The following is a 22,917-nucleotide window of genomic DNA, read 5'->3' on the forward strand; positions in this document are numbered from 1 at the left end:
GGTACACCTTCCACCCACCACCCATTTCCCATGCATGTCATGCATCATTTACTATAGGCATCACAATTTTTTCACGTCTCACATCTCACAGCACGCATATACACAACTAACCTCGCCAATGCCAACCCTCCAAGTACATCTTTGGATGGGGGAACCATGGCATGTATAAGCTTAGCCCATGGGACGACCCATCGCCTAGGAGAACCCTCGACCTTGTAATTAAGTACCTCCAACAAACGTCAATGCACGCAACCTCATCTCTGACTCCAATTCAACACCAACAAAACCTTGGCCTAGTCGGTGTAATCGCTATGAAGAAGCCCAATTTTTAAGCATCACGTTGCCAGATCAAAGCATAATACCCTATCGTGTGCCAAGATGTCCCGAACCGCCATCTACCCATGCCACTCATTCCATGGGGTCGAGGCCCTCATTCTCTCAATCCTACGGTGCGGACCACTTCTACCAACCACCTCATGTTGAAGGATCTACACCACTTCCTCAACCAATGGAAGAAAGCATGGCATGAAGAATCTCCATCTTGTCTAACACTTTCCATGCCACCTCGCTAAGTTGCCTGCCATCAAGGGTACATAATGCTTTCTATCCCTTTGTCATATATCTAGCTACGGATTGATTTCGAACTATGGTACTTAATCTTGATTGCTAACTCCATGGTGTATTATGGATCCTCAACATCATCCACTTCCAAGTGACAACTTCACCATCAATGTGGGTGATGTGAGGACACCGGTCACTATTAAGGAGGAGGTATGTTAACATGATTTCATCCACCGACCTACCGTAAAGCACTTTGCTATATTACCCGTACGAACGGATACTTAACTTTTGTAAGACAATGTTGGAAGATGTAAAACAATCTTACCATGCAATTAATGTCAAATAGGAAAAAGTCTACGAACTTAGTGTATATAGTTTCTTAAGACTAGTAATAAAAGTCGGACCATTTTAAATTTTGATTGGCCTAGTGTGAATAGGTGTGATTGTAGGCTTACCTCTCCCATTAGCTTCTTCTTTTCCTACCTTATGTGAGAAAGAACTACCGTGAAGGATCATCTCTTCTTGCCCCTCAGAGCTCTCCCTTCACTCCTTTGGCAAGGAGCATTCCAGTATGAAAAAACAGAACGAGGACACAACAGACGAGCTAGCGCACTCACACTAGGAAGTTATATTTGCGGCTCGAAGAAGGCAAGACCCAACGAGACATGCTTCAACAAGGATAAGGTAAGCTCTTGACACAACCAAGAGGATGGCATAGACAATAGGTAGCATAGGTAAATATGGTGGCGACAAGCCTTACCTTTTCACTACTAACAATCTCCATAAGAACTAGGAACAGTCAACATCTTCTAAATTTGATGCCTAATGACCTATAGATTAATGTCTCAATTACTTATATTGGCATCCAATTTTAGATGTCAAAGCAACCACTTTTCCATGGCATGCTAAGTTGTATGCATCCAAAAAAAAACTATCATCATCTTGCAAAACATAAATTGGTTGCCCAGTGGACCTTCCCACCTCTTGTTATAGAGCCGGAACATTCACAACTATTTACAAGAACATCCATTCGCTTGCACCCAATCGACATACAACTTTCCAAAATTCTAGATGGGTTGAGTTGTATGGGAGCCATGGGCACATGTCCTACACTTTGCCTCACCCAGAATTTCTTAGTGTGCAATGTCAATAGTGGATTACCCTCGAGGATTCCATGATTACGGTGTAGTCGGCTCTCTTACCTTGGCTCCACATTAGCTATTCCTCCTCCCAGTGGACTGGAACTTAAACTAGGTTATTTAAAAACTTGTCCAAAGATGAGGTAGTGGACCCATTTGCGCAACAGTTGCAGTGCTCTGCTTGCACCCTACCAGCTCCTACAGCCATGGATGGATTTCTAACATCGACAAATGAGACACTCAACCTCAGCCATCGGTGAGCTTGATAGCCTACTAAGCCACTCGGGAGAAATTCCATCTCAGGATCAGTTGCATTGGGTTTCTCAAACGACTGTTCCATCTCAAGATCTCTTAATGAGTAGCACCCGTTTTCTAAAAGACTGTCTGATCAAATTGGGTCTTTCAATGTGGTCAAATAGCCAAGCCGCCAAGTCACAGGAATTTTACAATGTGGCCACTTAGCTTGACTGAAACGCCACAAAACTTAAGCTGTTGACCATCTAAAAGACTGAATTATGCAGTAAATTAAGGCACGTGGATGCCTTTGGCCAAGTAGAAAGGTTGCAAATGTTCCCCTTACTTGATCACTGTATCAGATCTTGACATCATAGACCCCATAAATTTCATCCTAGGAATGTTTCAAACATAAATACTTTGTTATAAAACTTCACAATGAAAAACAATTTGCACTCCAAATCAAAGCCCAAACAAAAAAAATTATTTGATCGTGTGTGAAAAACAAGCGGTATTAGGAATGCAAAAAGCAATACTACGTAGAAAATACTAGAATAGCTACCACTTTATACTAGAAAATATCTCTCTAGTACCATCAACAAAGAACGCTACCATCTCAAACAGTGGTTTGCTGGGTTGAGTTGCCTAGCTTTATGCTTGATTGCATTTTATAAAATGAATTGAGTAAAACTGATGTGAACTTCTACAAAAACAATCTCCTTATGATGGCACAACATGGCCATACAAATACTCACCTTAATCTTCAAGCCCACCGTCATTATGGCCACAATTAATTTTTGGCCTTGGATTATCTCAATTTCAATGTGCCCATTTCTTGGAGCCTTGACGAAGGAGGCATTCTTACATCTCAAGGGATAAAGCATATTAATTCAAAGCTACAGAAGTAGAACCAATTAATCATTATCCGAAACTTTTGCCACAAGAGCTTCTAAATACTCTCGAAGCTTTGCTGTATGATCGAGACTTTTTACAGAAATTGGTGTTCCATTGAGGCCCTCTTCAGAATCCTCTTCATTTTCCTTTTCTGGACTGTTGTTTTGACTTTTTGAGGCGTCTCTAACTAGCTTCCTTAATTCCTGAAATTGGTGGATGTCAACAAACAAATGCACAGGTCAATGCAATCACCATGGCCATAAAAACATGGGGTTATAAGCACCACTCTTTTGTAAAGAAGGCCTGCCATAACTTTTCTCATCGTAGAAACAAAAGCGAAAAAGCTCCAAGAGACTAAAGATATGTAGGCACAAAGATATAAAGATATGGGCAATCTCTAGAGTCTAGACTCCCTACAATAAGGCCTATTTGGTATGTCCCCAACAGGGTGGCGAGGCGAACAGAGTTCTGGATACAGGTGCGGCATGAGCTTCCTAAGGCAGATTTCTGGTGTGGGCACATCCTGCTGAGAGGTGGTGTTCCTGTAGGAAGAGAAGGTCCATCGAGCCTCCTACTACACCTCTCTCAAGTTCCTGACGAAGGACCCCTCTCTGGATGTTGAAACGGGGCCTGCCCATCCTGTGAATGTTCCGAGAGAGAATCTTCATGGCTACACGGATATAGGGGAGTGAGACCTGCTCAGCACAACACCACCTCGAGACTCAAAGAGGCCATGTTTCCATACAGGTTCCATTGGCCTTACCCTCCTAGCTCCGTGCAGGCGAAGGGCAAGAAATGGGTAACAATATCAATGAGAAGTACATCTCCAATATGGTGGGAGAGAAACTGCCTGAGAGTGAATAGTGGCGGACATTGTCTCCAGATCCCACTTGCTGCCAGCAGCAACGCTGGGCAGGAAGGAGAAGACCGTTGTGCTGTTGTCACGAATGGAGCAGAAGTGGTGAAAGATCACACAGACTCGGAGCAGAGCTAGAGTCTCCAGAACAAACTCACGTCCCACCAGAAGGCACCTGAAGAAGCTGTAGTCCACACGCTCCCACATAACACAAAAGGGGGTGGCAAGGGGGGGGGGGGGGGGGGGGGGGGGGGCGGGTGCATGCCAGGGGACTCTAGAGGAAGGGAAGTCATGGCGGATGCTGCTATCATCATCTCCACCGGGTCGGAGAATTGACAAATCAGGTGGCGCACAGAGCCGGGCGGGCTGTTGTCACCGGGAAAGATCACGTGTCACATGTGGAAGCTCTGGGTAGTCTCCTTTCAGCCCTAAGTACTACATAGGAACACTTGATGCAAGAACAAGCAACATACACAAAGAAGAGAGAGAGAGAGAGAGAGAGAGAGAGAGAGAGAGAGAAATGAAATGATATACATGAGCAACAAATTTAGCCATAACTCTTAAATGAAGAAATATAGAGTTTAGAGGCACACCTACCACCTGTCTACAGCCCACAAGCTAGGTCAGAATACAGATTCACGCGCATAGTTCACACGCGGGCGTCCCCTGCCCAAGGATGGGTGGCAATACCACTTTGCCATACATGATCTCAAATGGGGCCTTTCTTGTAGAAGCATGCACTGTGTTGTTATATGCAAATTCCACAAGTGGCAAATACTTCTCCCAAGAACTTTTCTGATCGGCCACATAGCATTTAAGCAAATCTACTATGGCTGAATTTGCAGCTTCACTTTGTCCATCTGTTTGAGGATGATAATGCTAATGAAAAATTCGGCTTAGTGCCCATATTGTTAAAAAGAGCTCTCCAAAAAGAGACTCGTTGTCCTGGGATCTCTGGCCCCACAATTGACTTGGGCATACCATGATGGCCATTAAGGTCTCCTATGTTTCAGTCTCGCACACACATTTGCATGTGTATGGATGCTAGTGGAGCATGGCTGCTTGTGGCAAGACACTAGGGATTAGGGAGTGAGATTCTTCTTCGAAAGAAGCTGTGGATTCAACCTCTTCAACAACACAACTTGTTTGAAGATGTTTTCATATGCATGGATGTCATTGGAAATCTAACAAGCATTGCGCATGAAGCTTATATGTAATCTACCTTGGTAATACAATCAAGTTAAGAGGGGAGTCGGCCCTTTCCGGCCCTATTGCAGTGTCATTTAAAATTTCAGCATTGCTATCTCATTTGTATTAATAGTTTAAGTGTGTGACAAGATTGTGCTCAACCCTATTTGGGGTTATTTCAATAGATGTTTTCCTAGACTTGGCATCAATGTTGAAAATGAATCCCAAGAAATTGGCTTTTCACTATCTTCTTCAGGAAGGGGATATTGTCCTTGATGCACAGGGCAAGTATCAGGTAAAGCTAGATTTGGGATTGGCCATACCTCATCAGTCATTGGTTGCTGAGGAAGCGTCTAGATATTCTTCTAGAAAGAGAAAGACGGCTCTTGTTCCGAACCTACCTATTGTTCGAGGTGGAGACATGCATTCTTTTAGGGAAGTGATGGCTTAGAAGATGCCTCGACGGAGCACAACGAATGGAAGATGCAAACTACTCTAGTGGAAGATGGACCAACAGTTGTTCCAATCCCTGATTGTTTTGGGAGCCAGTGTTCCTGCCACAAATAGAACGAAGTTTCGGAGGAGATTTAGATGGTGTGAATTTTTGGTTTTCTCCTCGAGATTTATGAGATTTTGTCCTAGAAATATTGATTGTACATAACTATTTGGCAACATGCTTTTTAGTAAGATAAGTATTTATGTTTAATGCTTTTCTTTTGCTAATATTTGGAATTTTGTACATGTTGAACTCCCTTGCTAATGCAAGTGGAGAGTGTTTCTCATGTCTATCTTGAGATATGTTTCATGAAAGTTCTTTTTTGAAAGGCGTTCTCGTTGGAAAACATTCTGATTTTAAAAAAGGTTTCTCTATGGTTTTGATGAATAGTTTATGGTTTTGGTCTTGTGTATTGGAGGCTCCTAGTAGTATGGGATGCTAGAATTGTTGCCTACACAAGGATCTCATATGGAGAGTATTCTAGTGATTTGGGACGCTACAATATGTCGCATATGCGGTTACAAAACTATGAATTATTTATCAATATCATGGATTGCCTGATTCTAGTCTATGAGCTGTTTTGAAGCCAATATGGCAAGTATTATGCACTTATATGGTTGGTCAAAGAAATGCAGTGTTGTCCTAGACAACAGTGTGTCGGTTGAGCTTTTCCCTGGCTTGTGTGAACATGTGCTTGTTTTGGCGGTTTTGCGGAGGAGGATTTCTCACATCGAGCATGCCATGGCACATCCCTTTTGCATGTATGTGGATGGATCCCCAAGAAAGACTCTGGTGTAGGCCCACTGACATGTCAACAGGAGTTTGCCTTTTGTAGGTATGTGGATAGATCCCCAAGGACTCTCGTGTGAGTCCACTGACATGGCAAAATAACATGTGTGGCTTGTGAAGCTTGACATGATAGGACATGTGTGGCTTATGAGGCTTGACATGATAGGACATGTATGGCTTCTCAAGCTTGACATGACCGAACATGTGTGGCTTATGAGGCTTGACATGACCAAACATGTGTGGCTTATGAAGCTTGACATGACAGGACATGTGGGGCTTATGAGGCTTGACATGACAGGACATGTCTGGCTTGTGAAGCTTGACGTGACCGAACATGTGTGGCTTATGAGGCTTGACATGACAGGACATGTATGCCTTGTGAAGCTTGACATGACCGAACATGTGCTTGACATGACAAAACATGTGTGGCTTATGAGGCTTGACATGACAAGACATGTATGGCTTGTGAAGTGTCAAATCCCCACAGATCTCCTCGTGATCGTTCCTGGTACGAGACTCGAATCCTGCAAACAAACGAACAAACAAACAAACAAACAAGGGGGAGCAGGCCTGACAACCTCCCAACCATGACAGCCGTGGGCAAGCCCACAGTCTTGGCTATCCCCACCGAGCCACGAGCTGAGCTAACTAGGTTGACGTACCGACCAATCTCCTCCTCGCGACGTCCCGTACCGCCACGAAGTTGCCCCCGCGGGCCTCGAGATTGCTGCCGGCCTCGGCTGCATGAGGCAGGTGCACGTCTGCACTAGATCCAGGCTCCAAGACCATAGAGCTCTCACAAACTCGCGAGACTCTCTATATCCCAATAACTAACCTTGGCCACTCTTTTATAGGCTCTTGGCCGGTCATCGAGCGTCCACACTTGGGCGCCCGCCCGTCCATACTTGGGTGCCCGCCCGTTACACAAATTTTGTCGTTACGAAATAGTAAACCATTTCGAATCATCCACTGGCCTCCTGCAGCCTGAATGATAGACTGCTCAGTCATTGAGTCTTGGTCAATTAAAGAGTTCCCGTCCTGGATCTTCTGCCAAAATGGACCAAAATAACTATCAGTCTTGCAAAGCCCTCTCAATGACTGAAATAAGTCAATAGAAATCTCGGTGAACGACAAAGAATTCACCTCTCTAATTCGACTAAGCGCATCTACAATACTATTCATGGATCCTTTTCCGATAACGGATCTCAAAATCAAAATCTTGCATTAACTCCGCCCAACGAGCTTTCCTTCCTCTCAAATCATCCGCATCACACACATACTTGATTGACTGATGATCAGTCAATACCACAAACTTGCATAAAGCTCCTTCTCAAGGGTTGGCCAACGAGATCGAGTGTCGTCTAGCTTTTTACTTTCAAAAGCAACCGGTCTACCATCTTGAAATATAGCAGCCCCGATAGCATAGTCACTAGCATCAGTTTCAAGAACATAAGGCCGACTAGGATCGGGTAATGCTAAGATAGGTGCTTCCTTGACTTTATCTTTCAAAAGTCTGAAGGCCATATCCAAATCGTTATTCCAAGTGATAGGCTGATTTGACTTACGTCCACGACCTTTCAATAAATCGGTCATCGGTAGTGTGAGCTGAGAGTACTCCCGCACAGATTTCCGAAGAAAAACTACAAAACCGAGAAAAGAACGAAGTTGTTTCACTGTACGTGGTATAGGCCAGTCCAGAACCTTCTGAACTCGGTCAAAGTCAATGCTCAATCCATCTCGAGTGATCTTGTGTCCCAAGTAAATGATGTCGGTCATAAAGAACTCACATTTACTTAACTTAGCATATAGTCGATTCTCTCTTAAAATAGATAAGACAATCGTGAGGTGTCTTACATGATCCTCAAGAGTACGACTATATATCAAAATATCATCCAGGAACACCACCACAAATTTTCCCAAATGTTCACGAAAAAGATCATTCATCATTTGCCGGAAAGTGGCTGGAGCATTGGTTAACCCAAAAGGTAATACGAGAAACTCGTAATGGCCATAACTAGTCCGAAAGGCGGTTCTTTCGACATGCCTTTCATGTATACGTATCTGGTGATAGCCAGTACGTAAATCTATCTTCGTGACGTATTTCGCTCCTGCTAACCAGTCAATCAGGTCATCTGATCTAGGGAGAGGATAACGGTTCTTAATGGTCAGCTTGTTCAATCTCTTGTAATCCATCCAGGTATTGTCCTTCTTTCTCCTAAGCAACACAGGTGCACCCCAAGGTGATTTACTTGGACGGATCTGGCCTATCCTTAAATAATCTTAGAGTTGTTTAGCCAACTCATCTTCCTCAGCTTGGCTTATCCTGTAAGGTGGAATACTGACAGGATGAGCACCAGGGATCAAGTCAATACGATGATCTACTACCCGTTTAGGTGATAAACCCGAAGGAAATACGTCTTGAAACGAATCAAGTATCTTCTGTAATTCTTTGCTTTCAAACACACTTAATTCATTTACATCCAAAGAAGGGATGAGAAAGGAAGAAAGTGAAATCAATACACAATGGAAAGCGGTATACAAAGAAGAATCCATTATATTTCCAAAATCAATTGTATTTACAAGAGGTCCCTGAGAGGGATGTATACAATCACCTAAAATACTATACTTGGTGTCCCTATGCTGAAAAGAAAAAATATGACTAGACCAATCTATCTGGACTTGAAGAGTCTTAAACCACTCAATCCCTAATAACAAGTCTACATTTGCTAGATGCATTACATAGCATTCCAGAGTATCTTTTGTTGGGGTAAAGGCGTTATGCCCACCCTTATAGTGTGTACAAGCCCATAAGTTATAGTACATAGTACACTTAGTACTTTTAATGTACTAAGTGCACTATGTGTACTAGTGCAATATACATGTGTGATAGGGGAGTCACACACTCATACTATTGATGAGTTGACTTATCCCCACATCTCTCTCTCTCTCTCCCTTGCTTCTCTGTGTATGTCTCCCATGAATGAACCTTAACCCTAATTCAGTTTTCTCCCCATCAACTGGTATCAGAGCTAAGAGGTAAGCTCCTGAGTCCTGCCAAACTGCCTCTCTATTCCTGTGCTGGACAAGCAATTGGGGGCCAACCCATCACCAGAAAGCGTAGCTCTTCTCTCTCCCACACAACTGTCTGCAACTCACGTAGGCTTGCAGCAAGGTGCCTGGCCACATAAAGCGTTCAAACGCTACTAAGCGAAGCAGGCACACGCGAGCGAAGCGCAGTCAACAGCAGCTTGCATCAGGGTCGCTAATCGTAATCACTAGCGCTGGCGTGAGCAAAGGCGTAATACAACAGCCGAATAGAGGCAAGGCGACGTCAACAAGTGAGTCGGCGGCAGCTAGGCGATTCGGCTGGCGAAAACGCGTATGAGCGCTGGATCCGACGGAGCGAAAAAGTGTAAGGCTGCAAGCACTGACGCGTGGCTGTGAAGAGTGCGTCAAGGGGCTTTTGTTGAAGGTTCGCCCCCTTCCTGGTGCGCCACCCGAGCCGTCGACTGCAAGCAAGTAGTGGTGAGGCGTGCAAAAAAGCTGGCCACCTAGACGAACTGGCGCTAGGCGAAGGCGATTTCAACTATCGCATTCAACTCGTCGAGAGGTGGGCGAAGAGCAGTGGAGAGCGCCGTATTGTGAAGCTGCCTCAAGAAGCTCACCCTTTTGCAGCAGCAACAGAATCAGAGCACCTGCAATCAACATCACAATTGCAGCAGCAACTGCATAAGCATCAACCCCTCTTTTCCTGCAACAACAAAAACCCGCCTGCAAATCAGAGAAAAAATCAAAAAATTACAAGGTATTTTCCTCAATTTTTTTTTGGGAATTTGCAATTGAGTAAGTACAATCAACAATTGAGCAGATACAGGTGTCGAATTGCTCAATTTTGAGCAAAATTGGCAAAATTGGGTGACATTGGTCACAATCAGGATCAATTTGCAGGAAATTGGATGTCGAAATTTGGGGCTTTTGATGTAATTGTGCAATTAAGCACTCATACATGCTGTATGATGTGAAAAATCGCACATTTGGGCAAAATTGCAGCAAATTGCAGCAAATTGCAGTGCAAATCAAGGGGCTTTTGTGCCGATTTGGTTGATTTGCATGCAGGCAATCGCATTTGATGCTGTGGATAATGTGTTGATGCCTTACAAGCACTCAATGTGCCTGTAAATCAAGGGGCTTTCATGTATTTGATGTATATGTGGCCAGGGGGAAGCATCGTGAACACTCTGGATGCCTTCATGTGCGTCAATGTACCATGCATGATCAGAAATTGATCTCAAATCAAGGGGCTTTTCAAGTTTGTATGCTTGTTGAGCTTGGCAAAGCAGCAGGCAAGACATTTATGCCTTGAATCCTCAAAAATCAGCTTGCAGTCAAGGGGCTTTTGCCCAATTTCTGTTCGGGACTGTTGTATGCAGTGTTCGGGACTGTAAAAGTCTGATTTTACTCATTTGGACAGCCAGGAGAGCATTTATTGCTACTGTACCTGCTGGTACAGATTTGGCACAGCTTTGTGCATGTTTTGGCATGGCTGTACACTGTTTTGAGTGACCAAAAGGTTCAATTTCAGCTGCTGTACTTGCCGGGACAGGTTTGGTACATCATTGGTGAGCACTTGGTACTGCTGTACAGTACTTTGGAAGGGCAAAAGAGCACATTTAAGGTGCTGTCCAAAATCTGCAGCAACCAGATTTTGGTGTTTTCATCACAAAAAGTGGGAGAAAAGTTGCATTCTTGCTTCCGCAGTGGGAGATAAAGCTTGGGAGAATAACTGTGAGCACTTTGTGTGCTTTGGGTGCAGTGTTTGCACATCTTGCAGGGAGTCAGGCATTTACAGGTTGCATTTTGCTATGGCAACCACAGGTGAGAGCTCTTCATTGCTTCACATCAAGAAGCTTGAAGGCTCGCATAATTATGATATATGGCAAACCCAGTGCTACAATGTGTTGCTCCAGAAAAAGCAGCACAAGCCTATCAAAGAAAGGGGTGTAATGCCCGCTTCTCTTACTGCTGAAGAGTGGGAAGATATGGATGAGCTGGCAAGATCTACTATCATGTTGTCTGTGTCAGACTCATTACTTTTCAGCATTCGTGAAGAGAAGACAGCTTGGGGAATGTGGCAGAGATTGCAGGACTTGTATGCCCAACAAAGTGCCTCAAGCAAAGTGTATTGGTTGAAGAAACTCATAGGTCTTCAGATGAAGGAAGGGGTGTCTATGACAGCCCATCTAAATGAGTTTAATGGTATTGTCAGCCAGGTCATTAATCAAAAGTTGGCGATGGACGATGAGTTCAAAGCCACTTTTCTGTTATGCACTTTGCCAGAGAGTTGGGACACATTCAGGACAGCCACTAGCAATTCGAATGCTATGCTGTCATATGCAGATGTTGAGGGTGCTCTTCTTCAAGAAGAGATGAACAGGAAGAACAACTCTGTTGGAAAGTCCAATGCAATGAATGCACGTGGGAGATCCCAGCAAAGGGGGAAAAGCCAAGAACGGGGAAGGAGCAAGTCTCGCTCCAAAAAGGATTTGGAATGCCATTATTGTGGCAAAAAGGGACACATTAAAAAGCAATGCTACAAATGGAAAAATGATCAAAAAGAAAAGGGAAAAGGCAAAGACAAAGAGAAAGATGAAGCCAAAGATGTAAAGCCAAAGGGCAAAAGTGGAGTCAAGATCGAAGAAATCAATGTGTCACATGCAGGTGGCAGTGAGGATGAGGTCCTCTTTACGTCTTCACTTGATGCCCATTCACTTCTTACAGGTGGTCATGGTATGCACTCATGGATCATTGATTCAGGTGCCTCCTTTCATGTCACAGGTTGCAGAGACTTGTTTGTCAGGTATACTGCTGGCAATGAAGGAGTGGTTTATTTGGGTGATAACCATGCATGCAAGATACTTGGCAGAGGTGATGTGAGGCTTGTATTTTCAGATGGCTCACAGCTTATGCTCCATGATGTCAGGCATGTGCCTGAGATCAAGAAGAATCTGCTTTCTACTGGACAGCTTGATGATGCTGATTATGTTACCACATTTGGTCGTGGAAAGTGGAAAATTAGTAAGGGCTCACTGGTTGTTGCCAGAGGCTCTAAGGTGGACACTCTTTACTTTATGCATGCAGGTGTTTGTCACCATGCTAATGTAAATGCAACCGAGCTGCCGGAAATTTCTATGTGGCATAGCCGGTTGGGACACATGAGTGTCAAAGGAATGGAGCAATTGTCTCGTTTGGGTTACTTGCCTTCTCTAAAGTTTTCAAGTTTTCAGTTTTGTGAGCATTGTATATATGGTAGGCAACTACAGTGCCCCCACAAGAAAGCTCTTGGACAGAAAGATGCTCAGTTAGAGCTTGTGCATACAGATGTATGTGAGATGCCTCAGCTTTCTTTGGGAGGGGCAAAATATTTTGTGTCATTTATTGATGATGCCACACGCAAGGTGTGGGTCTATCCTCTTCGTTTGAAGAGTGATACATTCTCAGTGTTTCAGAAGTTTGTTGCTCTTGTTGAGAATCAAACTGGCAAAACACTGAAAGCTTTGCGTTCCGACAATGGTGGAGAGTACATGTCCAAACAGTTTCAGGACTTTTGTGATGCTAAAGGCATCAAGAGGGAGCTCTCTACTCCTTATGATCCTCCACAAAACGGGACAGCAGAGAGGATGAACAGGACCATTCAGGAGAAGGTCCGTTCTATGTTGTCACATGCTGCATTACCTCATGGTTTTTGGGCTGAAGCTGTTATGACAGCCGTTCACCTTATAAATAGGTCACCTAACACGAGGCTTGGTGGGAAAGTGCCAGAAGAAGTATGGACAGGGAAGCCTCCGTCATACAAGCACTTGAGAGTGTTTGGTTGCGTTGCGTACGTGCACATACGCAGGGAAATGCGCACCAAACTTGATCCTAAGTCTCACAAATGCATATTCCTAGGATATGGTGACAAAGGTGAAATGGGGTATAGACTTTGGGATCCCATGAATAGAAAGATTATACGCAGCAATGATGTCATTTTTGATGAAACATGCATGTATAAGGAGCCTGCAAGGCAACAGGAGCCTGGCAGAGTCATCTTTGATGATGATGGACATCATGGACAACAACAAAGGGCTGTAAATCAGCCATTACAGCAGGAAAACCAGCCCTTAAATGGTGCTGAAAATGGTCCAAATGGACAGCCAGATATGGCAGAAGATATCCCTATGGATATACCACAGTTAGAGGAGATACCGGGCATGATTTTTCAGCCTTATGGCATGGAACAGGAGCCACCAATGGGTGATATGCAGGCTGGACAGCAACCTGCAAATGATGGTCATTGGGTACGGAGGTCCACAAGACCCTCCAGAGCCCCTGACAGGTTTGTTCCAGGGGTTGACTACTTGATGCTCACTGACTGTGGAGAGCCCTCATGTTACAAAGAGGCTTTACAGAGGGCAGACAAGGCTCTATGGGAGCGTGCCATGAAGTCAGAGATGGATTCTCTGCATAAAAATGAAACATGGAAGTTGGTGCATTGGCCTGCAGGCAAGAAGGTTTTGCCATGCAAGTGGGTTTACAGGCTCAAAGTTGCACCAGATGCAAAGCCAAGATACAAAGCCAGGTTAGTGGCTAAGGGCTTTAAGCAGGAATATGGTGTGGACTTTGATGAGATCTTCTCTCCAGTGGTCAAAATGACCACACTTAGAGCTGTGTTGGCTTTGGTTGCGCATGATGATCTGGACTTGATTCAGATGGATGTGAAGACTGCTTTTCTTCACGGTGATCTCCATGAGGAGATATATATGCAGCAGCCAGAGGGTTATGCAGTAAATGGAAAGGAGAAGCTTGTATGCAAGCTGAAAAAGAGTCTTTATGGGCTCAAACAGGCACCAAGAGAATGGTATCATAAATTTGATACATTCATGAAATCTCAGAAATTCAGGAGAAGTGACATAGATCACTGCTTGTACACCAAGAAAGCTTTGGATGGCAGTCTATTGATTCTCATTTTGTATGTTGATGATATGTTGATTGCCGGGAAATCTCGTAAAGAGATGGATGCTTTGAAGCAGAGGCTACATCAAACCTTTGATATGAAGGATTTGGGTGATGCTAATCACATCTTGGGTATGCGGATACTTCGGGACAGAAATCAGCATGTGTTGTATTTGTCTCAGAAGGAATACATTGGCAAAGTCTTGCAGAGGTTCAATATGGACGGGGGGAAGAAAGCTAGTACTCCTTTGCCTCCATATGTGAAACTCAGTGCTATGGACAGCCCACAGTCAGATAGAGACAGGGCTGATATGGCCAAGATTCCGTATGCTTCAGCTTGTGGCAGTCTCATGTATGCCATGGTTGCTACTAGGCCGGACATTGCATTTGCAGTGGGAGTGGTTTCTAGATACATGGCCAACCCTGGCAAGAAGCATTGGGAAGCAGTGAAAGGTGTCATGAGATACCTGAAGGGCACACAGGATTTGTGCATTTGCTTTGGCAAACAGGATGCATTAGTGCATGGTTACACGGATTCGGATTATGCCGGTCATCCAGATAACCGGAAGTCTACTACCGGTTATGTGTTTACATTCACAGGAGGTGCTGTGTCATGGATATCCAGGATGCAGAAGTGCACAGCCTTATCTACTACAGAGGCCGAGTATATTGCAGCCACAGAGGCTTGCAAGGAGGCATTATGGCTATCTCGGTTAGTGGTTGATTTGGGTTATACAGGGGATATTCCATTGTTGCATTGTGACAGTCAGAGTGCCATCCAGTTGGCAAAGAACCCTGTTTTTCATGCAAAGACGAAGCATGTGGATGTGAAGTATCACTTCATCAGAGAGGTGATAGAGAACAAGCAAATTCAGCTTGTTAAGATTCATACGGATGACAACCCGGCTGATCTGCTGACGAAGAGTTTGCCTCCGGAGCGGTTTGCTCATTGCAGACACTTGATGGGCATTGGATGAGGCCATTTTCAGCCTTGATATGGCCTTGTATATTATCATATACATGCTGATTTTTTCTTTTCCTTTACTTAAGGGCACTTTGCCTTTAAGTGGGAGGTTGTTGGGGTAAAGGCGTTATGCCCACCCTTATAGTGTGTACAAGCCCATAAGTTATAGTACATAGTACACTTAGTACTTTTAATGTACTAAGTGCACTATGTGTACTAGTGCAATATACATGTGTGATAGGGGAGTCACACACTCATACTATTGATGAGTTGACTTATCCCCACATCTCTCTCTCTCTCTCTCTCCCTTGCTTCTCTGTGTATGTCTCCCATGAATGAACCTTAACCCTAATTCAGTTTTCTCCCCATCATCTTTGTAGTCCTGAATCTAGATTGGAAGCATCTCCACCTTTCGATCCCATACTTGCCTTCCCGCAGGTAGGCGTATGTAATATGCGGAAGCTTCGGAGAAGGATCGGTACTTCAAAACTCAGAAATCAGCACTCTTTTCACGACGGAATTAACGCACAAACTGAAAGGAGACGTGCAGAAAATAGAGAGAGAAGGAGGAGATGGAGAGGACACAGTATTGGGTCCCAATTACCCTCTGTAGGGCCCCCACCACGGATGGTGTATTTGCTTTATTAGAATGATGTAAATCTGAAAACAAATACAGAAAACTTGACCTTTTCTTGGCTGGAAAATCCTGCCCTTGACCTTCAGAAGTCCACCCCTTTGCTTGGCAATCTCCTTGGCTTGACTGGCCCTTGATTGGCTTGAGCACTTGGTGAAAACTGAGATGAATGATGGGATTATGGCCTCCACTATTTATACTCCTCCTCAGGAGCAGTCGGCCAGCTGAAAATCAAGCTATGTCCCACGACTAGTGGAAATTCAGCAATAAATGCTGAATTAAATCTCAAAAAATACTGCCTTTTTTTCCTAACAGGCTGAAAGTGATGCGCCTGCTTCTGATTGGCTAGACACCATTTTTGTCCACAATCCCAAGGCTGGGCAGCCTGTATGGACTGCCCCATACATGCCCTACAGCCATCTAAAGGCTGTATGCTCCTGAAAATAGCCTTATCTTTGCCCTAGGGCTGTCCCACAGCCCTTCCATGGCTGTTGGGTCCCACCTGGGCCTTCCTGGCCCTCATGGGGATGGTTTTCACACCATTCCCATGCCCATACTAAGCTCCGGGGTAGCCCTATGGGCTGGCCCCTTGTCCTAAACATAATCTACTCAGTGATCTGGCATCCGGTACCATACCAGATACACAGAACCACTGATATCATTCTAGAGGGAGACTCACAGCGCGGACTGGCACTGTTTCATGTGCAGGACAGTGCACACCTGACCTTAGACTCCTATGCAGGACAATGCACACCTGACCTCGGACATCTGAGATGGATTCCTGGCTGACTCGTCCCGGACTGGGCTCACATGGGACCAGTTCGCCATCCCTGGTTCTGCACCTTCTGTATAGAAATGTCTACGTGGCATCCAAGTGCGGGATGCACGTGACATCCCCTTCTGCTTAACTTGATGGAAGCTGCATAGCCTCCAAATAATCCGTTAATAATGCCGGATAGTCTTCGAAAAATTCTTTGTCGAGCCATACCGCTTCATGAGTTCCTCGGTCTTGAAACTTCGTGAGGAATTGTCGTAGTCTTCGGCCTGAGCCATGCTTGAAACGGTGCAGAAGGATCTGTTCTGGAACCATTACTTCTACTTCATCAACAATGTCTGGTTCCGCTTCGTCTTTTGACCTCTGAAGGGGATGGACCTGCATATGGCTTTAACCAACTGACATGAAATACATCGTGCATAGTCCAACTCAGAGGTAGCTTTAACTGCATAGACACCTCATTAATCTTTTTCCGGATGGGAAATGGTCCAAAGCTCCTGAAAGACGACTTTGGGCATCGCTTGCCCACCTGCTTCAATCTTTGCTTCATAATCCGAAGATACACCCAATCCCCTTCCGAAAACTTCATGTCCCTTCGGTCTTTATTGGCCTGTCGAGTGTAGGCCTCTTGCGCTTTAGCCAATCTATCTTTAACGGACTCTAGGATCTCCTGGTAAGACTCCGTCACTCTGTTCGTCTCCGGTACTGAAGACGAAGTCCTGGTTAACGACGACTGGACAGGCCTTCCAAACGCTGCCTCATATGGAGTCCTGCCAATAGCTGAAGAAAAAGAGTCATTCAAAACAGCTTGAACTAAAGGCAAAAACGATTCCCACTTACCTTGCTGATCGTGGACATAACACTTGAGCACATCAAAGGCCAACTGGTTGTATATCCCTGTCTGGCCATCTGTCTGGGGGTAGAATGCACTGGAAAAATTCAACTTAGTACCAAAATTATCAAACAATGCCCTCCAAAAATGACTGGTAAACTTGGCATCTCGGTCTGACACTATGGTTCTAGGAATCCCGCCAATCGGGTACCAATGCCGAATGAATAGCTGGGCAACATCCTCGGCGGTCACATTGATGATTGGCCCTGCAAGGAATAAGCATAACAAATTTGCTGAACCTATCAACAATAGTTAAACACTGCGTATTACGCTTACTCGGACTGGGAGGCAGATTTGTGACAAAGTCCATCGAAATCTCCTGGAAAGGACCCTCAAGAATTGGCAAAGGCTGTAACAACCCTATCTTCTTTCCACGAGGAGCTTTCACCTTTTGACAAATGTCACAGCGTTGTACATATGTAAACACATCACGCCTCATCTTTGGCCAATAGTATTGCCGTTCTAATTTCTCCAGAGTCAAATTCATGCCCCTATGACCACCTGTAATGGTGTCATGGGCATCGTGGAGAAGAGCTGCCCGGAATGATTTCATGACACATAGTCGGCCTTTGTAGAAAAGCCAACCATCGCGTATCAGAAAATGGCATGGTCCTGTGGCATCCAATGCCTGTTCCCACTGAGTACCGAATTCCTCGGAATCCGCGTACGTGTGCTTCATGTCTTCTAGTCCTGTACCAACAAGGTCAAGTCTAGTGGTCTGAATCGCAGATACTTGTCCCTTCCTGCTCAAAGCATCGGCCACTGGATTGGCCTTTCCTGGAAGGTACTCAATCATACCACCGAACTGCTGGAATATCTAACTCCAGCGGCGTTGTCGATCACTCCACTGTGCACTTGGCATCGTCTGAATCCAGCGCAATGCCTGATGGTCAATGCGAACCTCGAAGTCACGGCCATACAGGAAATGTTTCCAATGTTTCAAGGCCTGTATAACTGCTAGGAGTTCATGATTATAGACTGAGTAGTTCTTTTCGGCGGGCAGTAACTTACGAGACATGTAAGCTACCGGATGACCATTCTGTTGTAATACACCTCCAATTGCGATGTTACTCGCATCGGTGATCACTTGAAATGGTTCGTCCCACGAGGCAAGGGCTAAACAAGGCGCTTTTGACAAAGCCACCTTGAGGTTCTGGAATGCCTCCAACGCTCGTGGAGTCATTCGAATCTTTTGCCTTCTTGTTTTCACTCCCTTTAGCAGATCGGTGAGGTCTGCCGAGAGGTCGGAAAACTTATCAATGTGGGTGGAATATGCCTGGCATATACCCACAAATGATCTAATGTCATAAGCTGTCTGTGGTACTTCCCAGTTAACAATCTCGGCCACTTTAGCTGGATCCAGCCGAATGCCTTTAGCACTAATTATATATCCCAAGTAATGTACCTGGAACAGATAAAATTCTGACTTCTTTTCATTGACGTAGAGCTCGTTGCTTTCCAGCAACTTAAGGACTTTCTCCACATCAATGTCATGCTGCTCAACTGTAGCTGAAAATATGAGTATGTCGTCCAAAAATATTAACACACACTCTCCAATCAACTCCCGGAAAACACGCATCATCATGCGGTTAAATCATAGTTGTTTCTCGTACGCGTACGAACTTGTTCGTACGTACGAGTCGTACGGTACGATACCGTACGAATTCGTACGATATCGTACGGTACGAGTTAGGTTTTTTTTTTTTTCTCCCCAAAAAAAATTTTTTCCTTGAAAAAAAAATTCCAAATGCTAAAAAAAAATAGAAACCCTGCTTTACGAAGATCCCAAATGCTCGCAATACTTCGCAACTTTCGTGTCCACTCAGTATTCCATATGGGGTTGTGGAGAGACCTAAAAAATCTGGCGAGGTAGACTGGTAGTGTACACTTGATTGGTAGGATGAGAGAATCTTGCTACATCACTTGGGGATCCCTGGTATAGGTAGGCTAGACAATTAGATTCTCAAGTTATGCACGAGGGAGAACATTTGGACATGGCCATTTTGATCTAGAGAGGAGTCCCTAAGCTTATCACCCTAGATGCAGTCCTCGTATTTGTGCAAGGACGGTCCCTTAGTCATAAACGCTACACTGGGAGACCTTTGGTATTGCATTACCCATCCAGGTTCTTTTTTGGAGACAATCGGGAGATCCAACCGGGAGAGACACATATCCATGTACTGGTTTCTCAAGCACTGTAGACTCCTCCCCTCCCAACCTTCCCTCACATTCAAGCTTGAAGCTCCATAGCTTGTAAGTGTAAAAAATAAAAACCGTATTTTATCGTACCGTATCCCAAAATTTCATATCGTACCGAATATTCCCGTACGGTATCGTACCGTACGGTATCGTATTTTCGTACCGTGACAACTATGGGTTAAATGTAGCTGGGGTGTTCGTCAAACCAAATGGCATGACCACAAATTCATAGTGGGCCCGTTCTGTATGGAAGGCTGTTTTGGGGATGTCCCCCTCTACAATCCGTACCTGGTGGTACCCACTCTTTAAATCCAAATTTAGAGAACACCTTAGCTCCATTCAGCCCATAGTTGTTTCTCGTACGCGTACGAACCTGTTCGTACGTACGAGTCGTACGGTACGAATTCGTACGATATCGTACAGTACGAGTTAGGTTTTCCCCCCCCCCCCCAATTTTTTTCCTTGAAAAAAAAATTCCAAATGCTAAAAAAAAATAGAAACCCTGCTTTACGAAGATCCCAAATGCTCGCAATACTTCGCAACTTTCGTGTCCACTCAGTATTCCATATGGGGTTGTGGAGAGACCTAAAAAATCTGGCGAGGTAGACTGGTAGTGTACACTTGATTGGTAGGATGAGAGAATCTTGCTACATCACTTGGGGATCCCTGGTATAGGTAGGCTAGACAATTAGATTCTCAAGTTATGCACGAGGGAGAACATTTGGACATGGCCATTTTGATCTAGAGAGGAGTCCCTAAGCTTATCACCCTAGAGCACTCCTCGTATTTGTGCAAGGACGGTCCCTTAGTGATAAACGCTACACTGGGAGACCTTTGGTATTGCATTACCCATCCAGGTTCTTTTTTGGAGACAATCGGGAGATCCAACCGGGAGAGACACATATCCATGTACTGGTTTCTCAAGCACTGTAGACTCCTCCCCTCCCAACCTTCCCTCACATTCAAGCTTGAAGCTCCATAGCTTGTAAGTGTAAAAAATAAAAACCGTATTTTATCGTACCATATCCCAAAATTTCATATTGTACCGAATATTCCCGTACGGTATCGTACCGTACGGTATCGTATTTTCGTACCGTGACAACTATGATTCAGCCTCTCGAGAATATAGTCAATTCGAGGCATCGGGAATCTGCTCTTGATAGTCAGCTTGTTGAGTGCACGATAATCGACACACAACCGAGAAGACCCATCTTTCTTCTTGACAAACAAGATCGGTGCTGCAAATGGCGACACGCTGGGGCGGATGAAGCCAGCTTGCAACAATTCTTGGAGTTGGCGGTCCAACTCCGATTCCATTACCTTAGAAAGGAGATACAGAAACTTGCTCGGGGGTTCCGAGCCTGGGAGGAGGTCAATCTTGTGATCCTCCGGTCTGGACGGGGGGAGCTGGGGAGGAAGACTGTCCAGAAGAAAAATCTTCTGGAACTTTTCATGGAGAAACGAGTACTTCTCGGAAGCACTGGCCACGGTCTGGGCTGTCTGGATGTAAATCATCGCACAGTGTGCGCCTTTCCTGACTGCTCGCTTAGCCTGCAAGTGGCTTATGAGCGGAAAGTTTGGAATACCTCGCTCACACTTAATGGTCACCGGGGTGTTTGACACATTCCGATCGATCTGGAACGTGTGCTTGTCCCACTTGACATCAGGAAGAAACTTGTGAAACCACTGGATACCCAAAATTATGTCTGCTCCTACAAGAGGGGCAACCATAAAGTCACGCACAAACTCTATGCCCTGAATCACTAACTTAGCACCTAGAGCTTCATACTTGACGCTCGTTGTCATACCTGTGCTAAAACCCTCAACCTGTTTGTCCACCGGAGTCGGCTCGAAACGGGCACGCCTAGCGGCCTGTTCCGTGACCACCTCCTCCGTGCTGCCGCTGTCAAACAAGACGACGACTCTCTGGCCACCTATGTAGCCAAAGGACTTGAGCAATTCGTTGCACTCATACTCCTGGTCTCATGGGCGCCCTTCTGCTTATCTTCGAGCTCCCGGCTAATAATTGCTCCAACTGAAGCACCGGGGGTTGAAGAACTAGGGGTAGCCGCTGGGGTCTGTGTGGGAGCTGTGCTCACCACACGGAAGCTGTGGAGGCAGCGGCGGCCTTTGGAGGCTTCTTCGAACAATCCCGAGAAGTATGTCCTTTTGTGTGACAAAAGAAACATCTACCCTCCTTCTTGTACTGAGAAAGCTCCTCAGCACTCAACTTGCCACTTGTCTTGCCTGCCTCCACTTTCTGGTCTGGAGTAAGCTTAGACGCATTGTTCGAGTTCTTGGAGCCAGAGGCTCCCGGGCTCTATCCTGGGGAAGACCCCGTCTGGTTCTGGCTTTTGCCCCCCGAGGTGTTAGCCCTGGGAGAAGCCGGCTTGGAAGTCTTGGACTTGCCACCATTGTGTTTCATTTCTGCACTCTGCGCAAGCGAGAGTGCGTCCTCAAAGGTGGCTGGTCTAAACATACGCACCTCCCATTGGATTTGTGTGTCCAAGCCATACAAAAACTGCCCTTTCTTGTCCGTATCAGATAAGCCTAATTGCAGACACAAGGTCGAAATTTTATTGGCAAACTGAAGGACTGGTTGCGCGTTCTGACGCGCTCCCCTGAACTCGTCTTCGAGTCGCTCAAGGTAGTGGGGCGGTAGAAACCGCTGCTTATAAGCCTAATTGCAGACACAAGGTCGAAATTTTATTGGCAAACTGAAGGACTGGTTGCGCGTTCTGACGCGCTCCCCTGAACTCGTCTTCGAGTCGCTCAAGGTAGTGGGGCGGTAGAAACCGCTGCTTAAGGTCGCGGACGAACTCGTCCCACACATAAGCTACCATACCTGCTCTGGTGTGGGCATGAGCCCACTGAGTCCACCAAGGAATGGCCTCACCTTCCAAGTACCAACTAGCTAAGATCACTTTGTCAGTATTTGTTTTCCTAACTGCGGCAAAGTAAGCTTCAAATTGATGTAACCATGAATACAGAGTTGTGGTATCGAGTTTACCATTATACTTACTGAAATTCATTTTCTCGGAAAAATGATTCGAGGGCGCCGCCGGTGTCAATCTGGCGTCCAAAGCTCTGAGGTAACGCTCGTGTTCTACGCGTCGCATGGTGTCGTCTTCTCGTTGTCGGATCTCCAATGCACGCATCTGCATCTCAAGCAAGGAGCTTGGCTGCGGCTGTGACCCAGCAAGAGGGTCCCTGTGACGAGGATCTGGTATCTGGGATACGGAAGGAGAGGGAGGAGGAGATGGAAAACGCGACGCTGGAGAGCGAGAACGCTCCTCCAGAGCCA

General features: G+C 45.3%; 1 protein-coding gene across 2 annotated transcripts in view; it reads right to left on the reverse strand.

Moving 5' to 3' along the window:
- Positions 1-2,600: 2,600 nt before the first annotated feature.
- The window catches only part of LOC147641269 (kinesin-like protein), a 51,312-nt gene continuing 30,995 nt past the window's right edge, over positions 2,601-22,917 (reverse strand). For both annotated transcript variants that reach the window (XM_086819873.1, XM_086819877.1), the window contains exon 6: positions 2,601-3,031. In XM_086819873.1, coding sequence (XP_086675999.1) covers positions 2,849-3,031 — 183 coding nt within the window. In that variant the 3' untranslated portion in view covers positions 2,601-2,848. The remainder of the gene's footprint in view (positions 3,032-22,917) is intronic.

Source organism: Cibotium barometz, chromosome 2 (genome assembly GCF_041138505.1).
Source record: "Cibotium barometz isolate CiBa-2024 chromosome 2, ASM4113850v1, whole genome shotgun sequence".
Lineage (NCBI taxonomy): Eukaryota > Viridiplantae > Streptophyta > Polypodiopsida > Cyatheales > Cibotiaceae > Cibotium > Cibotium barometz.